At 40.9% G+C, this 10982-nt stretch overlaps 1 protein-coding gene across 1 annotated transcript in view; it reads left to right on the top strand.

Moving 5' to 3' along the window:
- The first annotated feature begins 7541 nt into the window (after positions 1–7541).
- LOC100313747 (T-box 1 transcription factor) overlaps positions 7542–10982 on the top strand; it is a 28460-nt gene continuing 25019 nt past the window's right edge. Inside the window, exons 1-2 of the mRNA XM_085491610.1 lie at positions 7542–8234; positions 9078–9369. Of these exons, the coding sequence (XP_085347736.1) occupies positions 8018–8234; positions 9078–9369 (509 nt within the window). The 5' untranslated portion in view covers positions 7542–8017. The remainder of the gene's footprint in view (positions 8235–9077; positions 9370–10982) is intronic.

The raw sequence follows: 10982 nt of genomic DNA, 5'->3' as shown, positions 1-10982 counted from the left end.
AAAACTTTTAATAAAACTTTTAATAAAAGCTCTGGGTCATTTTTAATAATTCTTTGTCGATTTTTAAAAATTCTGTGTATCTGTTTTTTTCAATTTTAAGGTGTATAACTGCGTCTTGTGACGTTTTCCCGTCTGTAAGTGGGTACCACCAGGCGTTGTCGGTGGGGAATTAATATATATGAAAAATGAATGTATTATAATTTAACTAAGTTTAGGTTAATCGCTTCACTTTCGGGGCCCGTATGCATGTGTTAGGGGAAAGGTGTGATATATTGTTGTTAGACTCAGTAATGGTGTAATTTAACTAACTAGTTATTGTTTCTGTTCCTCTTTTACATGTAACTATGGAAATATAAAAGTATAAAAAAACAACAACAATATAAATGCAACATGTGTTTGAATCGAAGTGATTTTATTAATATAATTCTTTGGGCTGGATTCTAGATATAGAGCATGTCACGAAAATGAAATGTACCTACTCACCAGAGCGCACACGTAACGCAAATTATATAACTATTTGCATATCGTGTAATAACTTGCGTTCGTGAAAGTTGTACCATCTATGTCAGAACGGTGTGTATTCTAGGGAAGCATCTAACTCGTCGTAGATGGCGTTGTTTCTTGCATTTGCGTCACGATATGTGAGTTCGTGACGGCATGCCGCTTTCGCTCTCTGATACCCTGGCGGTCGTTACACATAAGTGCACATGTAACAAGAAAATCATTTCGAACATCGTAGGCGAGGTTTTGAATGCATCTAAATGCTCTCGCGGACCGTTTCACTTCAGCGACTGAATTCTTTCTGAAGTTCCTAGAGCCATTTTGAGTATTAGTCTAAGAGTGACCGGCATCGACCATACTTTTATGCTATCTGACCCAAATGTGCCGGGGTCTCGGAGACACACCAAAAGCGCATACGTCAAATACGTGGACCGGGAAAGAGGGTTTTTGTTTTATAGTTCGACTTTGCAAGTTAAAGACAGGCAACTATATCGAACTCTCGTGGTCTGATGAGTATCGAGTTCCCAGGGGGAGGAGTCGATAAAGTCGTTAAGTCCAAACCTGATCACGGCAAGCCAGGCTCCTGGTAGTAATCGATACCGCTCGCGGGTAATGTTTTCATAACATACAGTCAAGAAAACCATTACATATTGCTAACGTCTTTTTCAACCACACGCTCTTTTTAGACACGAAACTAGAGAATATACACTGTGTCCCACCAGTCTTGCAAAGGGTGCCTGATTGTATATTATGCGATAACACCAATGCTCGTTGAATCCAAGTTTAGATATTTAAAAGTGGATTTTCCTCTGAATTGTTTTATTTAAATTACCCTCTCAAACTCTAGAAATGAACACAGTGATTAGTTCGATATCGATAATTTGTTTCACCCTCTGATTGGAATGAAATAATTACCTACTCTAATACAAGACTCTGGTTGTGATCGTGAAAATGGTGGCTGTGCACAGTTTTGACAAAAAATTGCTTCATGCTTGCAAATGAACAGCGATCGCCCTAGCGGGAACGACGACGGCGACGACCCGTGTGACGTCAAGATGTCGACTCCGAGACGCCGCCAATGACCGATGTCACACGTGGTGCGCTCAAAGCAAGTTTCTGGCATTTTTGTTGAGAACGGTGGATGACAAGAATGCCAAAACCAGTGAAACGGAAGAGAAATCGCAATTTAAGCGAATCTGTATTATGTACATTTGTGTAAGAGTTGACCTCCCCCGGCCCCGGCTACTGTACACATCGAGCAAGTCTGTGTCCCGTCTGTGTCAGCGCGCCCAGTATTGGATGTGTATTTATAATGTACCGGCTGTCCAGAAATCGACAAGCGTTGTCCTGTATTTTAATAAAAAAAGTCTTCAGAAGTATTTTTTCGATTAAAATAAATTTAAATTTATACCAGGAAAAGAGTATGAAATGGTTAACATCAGATAGATAGCCATAACCATAGCAACAATCTCCGAGATAAGGTTCCATATATCAAACTGTGTGTGGATACATACGGGTGATACAACACACACAATTGGTGATTGGTGATGAAACGAAACATATATACAAAAGAAAACAAACAAAAATGTTAATTTCCATAACTTAAACATCGTGATATGATATGATACCCCCGAATGTTTAATTAAGGGGGTTGTATCATCATTGCTTATGGGCGAAAACAATTAAACCACGTTTGGATCGAATTTCTGCAGGAAGTTTCTTCGCCGAGATGTTGACTGCTTCGCATCAACAGCGATGAGAGACATCTTCAGGCAGGTGGCAACAGCGGTCACCATGCCGCCAACAGATACAGAGACGAATTCTCCCCTGAAAGGGGATGTTGCCGTGACAACACGTTGGAGTACTTGACGCGTGGATTTCTAAGTTGAAATGTCTGCGTTAAATCAGGGAATCACTTTGAGCTATGGCATCACTATTGTTTTCGGCAGTGACGATGTGAGCAAGTTACTTGTATTCCAAAATGAATTGCTATTGTTGATTCCTTAATAATAATGAGTGAACAAATTTGCGTATTGGCTGAGATAAACAGCGTTCAATATGAACACATTGGCAATGATACTAGCTACAGAAACAGTGTATTAAATAAGATAAATGAACATATTATTTAAGAATAATTTGGCATAATACGCAGGATAATTGACGTATACAATGATGTTTCTAAATGTATTTTCCCTGTGTACACCGCATTATCTTGGGGGTCATTTTTTGGACACCAGATTCAACAGGCGTTCCGTCGTTTGCCACCAACTGGGCCTGCTGTGTCATAACGAACCATGATGTTGGTCCGATTTGAATGGATTCTGGGGTCTTGGTGGGTTGGGTTGGGTTGTGTAAACAGATCTGTGTACACTGACAATGACAAGACTCGATAAACAGAACTGTTCTGTTTTGTATTGTTTATGGAAGTGTGACTTTATCTTACATCAGAATCGTTTTCCCAATCATATGTATTGTTTGATAATTTTAATTTACTAGTATTCTAGTTAGTCCAGCATCGCATCAAAAATTGTTATACAAAGCAAAACAATGAGTTAAAAATACTTTCGAAATGGTCGGAATGTAGCTTCGGTGGTCAGAACAAATGTATTTTAAAATGCGGTGGTTTGCGTGACACATACAGAGCCGTAAGCACTAAATGAGTCGGGAGTCGATTTAGCGAGATTCGGGTCAGTGATATTGCAGAAGTAACACATCAACGAAGCGGGGCTATCCCCGTCTATGTTGGCATGGTCCCACACACGACGAATTCTGTTGAATATAGAAGTATTCGTCGCATTTTCTCCTCTTCTCCGTCTTTTATATCGTGTGCAACTTGATCAGATCTGTTTAGTCCCCTGGTCTAGGTTTTGCTGGTCGCTTCCTCGAGTCTGTCAGACATCGCTTGCTTGTCAAATAAACAACGTGTAACGACGGGTTGTGTGAAAATGTTCTATGTCACTAGGGGGTCCGATTTGACCCCCGGTGTTGGGATAGACTCTCGCGAAGTGATAATGTCTTTTGAAGGAAGGAAGTCGTAGAAAGATGACGAGTTCCCGTCCAAAGATGAAACAAATTAGGTTGACTGTGCCATCGGAAAACAAAACAGGTAGTTTATGCCGTTTTTATCACAGTAAAACAAAACTGAAAGCTCCGGCCAGTTATTATTACATTCCCAAAATCTTGACATACTTCTCATTGCAGGTAAGGGTTAAGAAATAGTATTTGAAAGAACAATTACAATTCATACGCAAAAAATAAAAACATTTTATACGTGACTTATTACAACAAAATAATCAGCTCAAATGTCATCGGAGGACTCGGATACTTCGGCAATCTACGGAGACCAAGTCTTGCGCATGTCAGCTGACGTCATAGTTGAAGTATGATTGTGAGATTGAAAATGAAAACAACAAAACTATTTCTGAATAAAATACTCATAACTGGCGAACAAGCCTGGATGTGTTTCCTATCATGGCGGAAGCTTTGAACGAGGGCTCGAAGTCCGAAACCGGAAGTACATGCCTCGTTCTACGCATCGTGTTTTATGGGTGAGTGGTTAATTCGTCCAAACTTGCCGAATGCCATCATGATGTAATACGCTGCAAAAAAGTAATAACGGACAGTAGTCAGTATAAAGACATCAATGTGCAGGTACAATCTTCAAGAGAGGACATGATTCGTTGAGGGCAATCACGTGACAAGCACTGTCATGTAATATAATTACATTTTCAAATTATATTTTATTATATTATATTATTATTATTAACACCAGTTAAAAATAAAACCTATAATGTTGAAGTGTGGGCGTAATATGTTTGGCCGTAATTTTGGGAGTCGAAAGCGCTTAATAGTTAAATTATTTGTTCATACGCGGGATATGTTAAAGTTGTATCTCAGATTCAACTGATCAGAAAACGGAAAATTATATTTATAACGTTGATATTGTTATATTGATAATTATTTTATATTGTCTTTCGAGTGTTTTGTTTTTTCAAGTACATATACACCCCTAAGTCAGATCAATTACATTAATCACTTGTATTATAATGGATTATCTCTTAATCTATGATATCATCATCTAAATACTTAATACGTTCTAAGTTCGGGTAGTTTACACGCGTTCTATATAATCGCGTGATACGGGTATGCCGCATCGACTTGTTTTAGCAGAAAATGGTAAATATGAAAAAGTTTAGAAATCAAACTATAGATACAAGACAATTGTTTTGAGAGCTCATCGCGGCTCATCGCTCATGTCAATGCGGTCTGCGTGTGACTTGGCGTCACGCAGGATGATACCATATCGCCGCTGGCTACCTGCCTCTCGCGCCATGTCATAAATATACCGCGAGATATGCTGCCGTGCCAAAAAGAAACGCACGAGTGCGGACAAAATTACGCCAGTGCATGTCCGTGTGAGGTCCTGGTTGGCACATGGACAATTCTACCACCATTCAACTTGGGCCATGGTGAGAAGTTGCCAGTTGCGTACAGTTGTTGTTTTCACCGAAAAATCTCACTTATCGAGCATTGTTGGCTACGGGGAGGTAAACAAGTTTTGCCTTCTTAAGTGGTAGACGTATTTGTGTTTCTTTTTGCTTGGCTGAGTAATGACTTTATTCGATACTTTGTCCAAAAATAACAACCCTTCAGTTCGCCTAAGTTGTCCGGAACAGCATACTCGAGAGAGGAAATCACGTTGTTATAAGCAATCTATGAAGAATTTGTTCATAACTTGCATATTTTGTAATTTTCAAAAAAAATAAATAAAAAACAATAAATACGATTTTAAGTTTGTTTGGATGAATGCATAATGAATCACGCACCAATGCAAAAACAAAATCTCCATTTTAGATGATAGCTCAACCACTTCTTTAAAACTTGTTTATCTCTGAGTTTCATCAGTTGCCTGTTTGTACGGCGTGATGACACACGACTATCAGAATCGCTACTGTGTCCGTCGGAAGGACGGTAGTGGAAAGAGATTGATCTACACGCGGGAGGCTTTCATCTTTCTTCCAACGTAAGAAATCGGTAAATCAGTATTTGCCGCAGGAAAGGCGATGTTCACAGTGGTGGCCGATTGAGTAGTGTAAAGCTACCCCTAACTACACCACGGAGGCATTCCACCTCGCTTGGCTGACGCCCTACAAAAGACCGACTGGAGAAAAATTGAAACGAAATCATTACGTGGCATACCTTTCAGACCAGCGGCTTGAATTCTATGCCCTTTTTACGCCGGGCGCTGCTGTATGTAGAATGTATACAGCAAAGGTTGTAAATCTATCTATCCTTAAACCGTACTTGATTTGATTGGGTGTAAATAGCTCCATTATCGTTGGTTCTTTGGCGCATGTAGCATATGGTTTCACGGCTTTCCTCTTAATGTCCTCGGTAATCTTCGGTAATCTCTATTCTCGGGGTTACGATGATAGCACACGTACGTCAGTGTGTCCGCATCTCAAGTTATGCACTTGCAATAACGATGTCGTATTTTAGAATTTAAACATTACCATGTACCTGACGAATCGTATGCGGGAGTGAAACCTACTGCTGGTAAACACGAATTTAGAAAATTTACCACATCTATGATTTTTTATTTTTGTTTATGCCAGAACCACAGTCAACATTTGTTGTGATTCCCCCTGTATTTTTGTTTATTGCCTCATTGAGAAGTTCGCAGTTTTTAACCAGTCTTATCACCGGGGCGTGAAAGCCGATGCCCTTGCAACCAATCTGCTGTTGTCGATGACTTCTGTCGGGGAAAAGGATCTAACACGCCGCGGAGACGATAACGCGATGCAGTGGAGATGATTCACGAGTTTTTCGTGCGCAGCTCTGAAAGTAGCTGCTTCACTTTGAAAAAAAAAACGGGCTTGTTAATTTCCCTGCTTTATAAATGCACATTCAAAATACTAGTATCGCGAACATATGATCTTTAGGCTTATACCGTTCTCTGTATTGACCCGAATAGTGTCAAGATAGGACTTGCTCTGTTCTTAAAATACAGCACTTTATTTTGTTTGGGACATAACCTCACTAGAGAAAATCGAAACGATGTATGGATCTCAAAAAGGAACGCGAGAAAATTTATTGGTGGGAAAGAAAATCTCCGGATGAGGACACCCCACCACCGCCCATCTTATGCGAAGTATGCTATATAATGCCGTGCCTGATAAAACCGAGGCTTCCGACATACCGCGTTCAGTATGCACTGATAAGTGTTCGATTTGCCTGACTGCATGTTCCCATCACGTACAAGCCAATAAATTCGTCTGCAAGTCAGATATTTTATTCTCCACGCTTGGTGAAATGCCCTGATACAAATACATAATTGAAACATCCCAACATCCGCCCCCCCAAAAAATGTCGACAGAAATCGAACTAATAACATTTGTTATCGTCATCTTTGTTTCGAAATGCGAGTTCGGCGTTCTTATCTTCTGAATCGAAAAGTATTTATTACGAAAATAAAAAGGGACAAGTCAGCGGGATTTCCCTGTAAATGTGCAAATTGATGTTCTCAGTGCACACAATAGAATTTATTCATCTATACTAATCTACAGTTTGAAATTTCCCTCGCCATTTCTGTTTTTACATTAGCGATACCAATCCAGCCCACTGCCATCATTCATCTTGTTTGCTGTCACCACACGGCTGGTTATCCATTACCCAAAGTCGTTTTTCAAGTCGTCTGTATTTTTGTTTAATCTCTTGAATGAGGACCGTTACTATTTTTATCGTATACTATATTGCAGAGGGATCCCAGACCGAAGCTTGAACGCGCGTGCTCGACCGACGGACAACCGTCTCTGGGTAACAGACGTCGCTGAATCGAATAAAGTCACTTCCACCGATACGTCGCATAGTGGTTTTCGTCGTCTTCTTGCAGTTGTCGGAGCCAGCCGAGAATAGACGCGAATAAACACGCACTGGACTGTGCCTGTCCACCACATTGCCAAATCATGTTGAAAGTTAATCACGACCACCCGTCTGGACTTTTAGATTATGAACTTGAGTTGTAAGGGCGTTCATGATTGGTTGGCGTGGCGCGCGAGTTATCGTACGTTATTAATGTCAAATGTATAAAGTGATGGATAACCAATCAAATGCTGATTGACATACGCTATTAGTAACCAATCCACGGCAAGCCCCCTCTTCCACCAATCACAACACACCGGCACTGTTTGCTGAGCGGAGAATACTCCTATATACCTCCGAAATCTCGCCTCTTGTTTTGCTTATATATCCCCCTTTTCTGCATACAATACGATGGCAAGAAATCACTTTGTATCCGCCGAACACAATAGCTAAAAGGTGTTTTGTTTGGCAAGCTTGGTGTTTGCATTGGCTGTTCTTGTAACCGTTATATAGCCCATCATTGCGAGTTGTTCTTCAGTGTAAAGACCCACTTGAGGCGGTCATTACGTTGAGACTCGGTCATTGAGAATTTCCGTACTCAAGTAGACTGCCGGGTGTTTTCTTCTCTCCAAACCTCTTTTGGTTGGGTTACGGTATGGACCTACCTAGCTTGGATCCACAGAATCCCCTATCACCTAGAGCCAACGCGTTCAGCATCGCATCACTGATCTCGCCGTCTGCACAGCAGCGGGAACTCACCGACTTGTCTCCCTGTAATAACGGTACTGGCAAATCACTCGGATCAATCAGCGACGATTCGGTCGACTCCTGGGGAACTCCTACACCGGTATTAAGCGTCAAAGACATGGAAGGTTGGTAATATATAATTCAACTCTGTGGGCTGTTGTTTCGTGTAAGTGTAGGGCTTATTGTCAACTCAAGAGATCCGTAGAAAGACATATAAAAACATTGGCGTTTCGACAACGCCATCTGACCCGTGTAGTCAGCATAATCCCCTGCAATCCTAGTTGACACGTGTACGTTATTTACTACAATATTTCGGCAAGTGTAGCGTTGAGATAATTTTGGCCTTGTAATATCGTTTCTCTCGTCGCCGATGTGTCTACAAAACAGTCGATACGAATGCCATATGACTTCAAGTGAGTCATGGTTGGAACGAGAACCAAAACAAAACCCATCAAATTGCGACCGCCCGTTTAGTCCTCACCCGGGCATCAGACCATGTTTTGGCATATGTAAATACGGGTCTTATACGACTTTATTTAGAATCATGCGTATATTTTTGTTGTCTTGGTAAAACGGAACAGTTTTGTAAATTCTGTGAAAACCCTAGCACGGTCGATTTGATTCGTGTATTGTTTTACAGTGTGTACCATATTTCATCTTGGACGGATGTATGGCATGTCAGACTTCGCGGCATATATTACATATTAAGGGGTCATTGTGGCTGCTATTGACCCCCTCAGCTTCGGTAGGAGGTTGAATTTAGTAATGTTGCAGCTAAATGCATAATTTCTAATAACATCAGCCGGAGCCAGTTTTGAAAAAAAAAATGTGTCGGTTTGAGAATCGCCTTGGCGTGAATAGGAAACGAGTGTTGGCGTACATAGTCGGTGGGAACCACGCAAGATCTCCAACCCCACGCTTAAAGTAACTATTTCCGCTCAGGATTGACATGTATTTCGTTCCAACAGATCGCAACAGTGGTTCCGACAACGGAGACAATTTCTCCGAGGCGTCGTCCGAAAAATCAGTCTGCAGCCCCGTGAACGGTGAGGACGGAACGGCTCGCGACAGGAACGGCGTGGACATCATCAAAGGAGAAAACGACGAAACCAAGAGCGATGTTGTTGCTTTGAAAGCTAAAGTTGACACCCGGCCTCTCAGTGATAAGGTCCGATATGTGGAAGTTCAGTTGGAAATGAAAGGACTGTGGGACGAATTCCACGTACTTGGGACGGAGATGATCGTTACAAAAAGCGGGAGGTGAGTACGATTGTTTTCCGTGCAACACACTTGTGAGACGTACACCGCCAATCAAGTTGTATGGCAAATAGATTTATTTTGTTTTAGATGTCGATTCAGACTACTTCAGTTTACCATTTGCCATTTTAAAAAACATTCGTCGTCTGAGTTCAACATCAACAAAATTGATCGTTGACCTAGTGTCCCAGGGCTGAGTTCTCTGAGGGTCGAGCTCGCAGCGTTGCAGAACGGTCAATTGATTATCGGTGTGTGTTGTTGTTATAGCCAAGGTTTAGCTTTATTTTATTGCCGTGTTATCCCTCCTTCCGTTTACTCTAGTTTCAATGTCTCACACGTGATATATATAACACCCAACCCTCCATTACCGCCCAGTTAACGATTTTATTGCGATATTATTACGAAACCGGCAAAACTGGAAATTGCTCGGCGATCTGTGAGAATGCCGAAACGCAACGTTTCCAGCAGTTGTGGTTCACCTTCACTTTATCAACGTGCTTCGTACGCGGCACGCCGAAACCAGCTCGGGATTATGTGGGAGAGTTCCTTAAAAAAATACCACAACAAAAGATGGCGATACGGAGAAAAACACATCGGTAATTCACCCATGGAAGGAGTCGAATATCGGCAAGACGATCAATATCAAAGCTTAGTGGATGATTACTCTCGCATTTACATGAATGTTTACGATCACATATAATAAATGTTAAGGCTGTTGCTAACGAAGATACTGTAGCAATCCATTAAAATGACAAAAAGTTTGCACATGGCAGATACAACACGTGAATTTATTACTGCCATCTTCGCCCGCACATATTCTTATATTTACAAATCATAAAAATATATAATAATAAAACAGACATTCCACTGGCGTCCAAAACAAACCAATTTTATCGACTGCAAATGCGTTGGGCTTACAACTTGACGAGTAGAGATTTCCACGTGACCGTCCCTAACTGAAGTACGTAAACTAGCCCGGTGAATGGAGTCATTGTGAAAGAAATTCCGTCAGATGTGTGGTGCATTTCTAGCATTTCCCATTGGCTGTATTCGAAATATGTATTAAGGTAATTTTAGGCGAAATGCATTGTGACACAAAAATACCACTATGTATTAACTTTAAGTTTGCGCTCTCAGAAAAAAATGTTTCTGATAAAAAATAACTGACTAATGACGTATTTTTAAGTGTGGTTGGGGACTTTATCGCGAAATGAAGTAGTATTTAACTCTGTTTCCGTTTTAGGTTAGTTTTAGGTTTAGCGTTAGTTGATAGAAACATGTACCATGCGAGCTGTAGTCGTCAGTTGGTAAATATAACGCCTTGTCCTTGTATTCGTGCGTTTCAATCTGTGGATCAAGGCAGATTTTTTGCTGTTAGTATGCAGGATTTTAAAATAAAACGTTTTCAGTCCGAAATGTCTTAAATTAATGTGTATTTCTCTGTGTTTTACGGACGGGACAGTTAACGTGTAATAGTAAAAATGCACGCATCAGCCGTGTACGTGTAACGTGCAATCGCGAAACGTGTCCATACCCCACCGTAGTTCATGTATAGGCGGGCATGGCAATTCACGTTGATACTGAAAGCGGCGATGAAAAGTTGTATAAAACTATGT

The sequence above is a fragment of the Saccoglossus kowalevskii genome, chromosome 16 (assembly GCF_978046115.1).
Source record: "Saccoglossus kowalevskii chromosome 16, keSacKowa6.1, whole genome shotgun sequence".
In the NCBI taxonomy this organism is placed as follows: Eukaryota; Metazoa; Hemichordata; class Enteropneusta; family Harrimaniidae; genus Saccoglossus; species Saccoglossus kowalevskii.
This window is presented reverse-complemented; position numbering and strand designations above follow the sequence as displayed.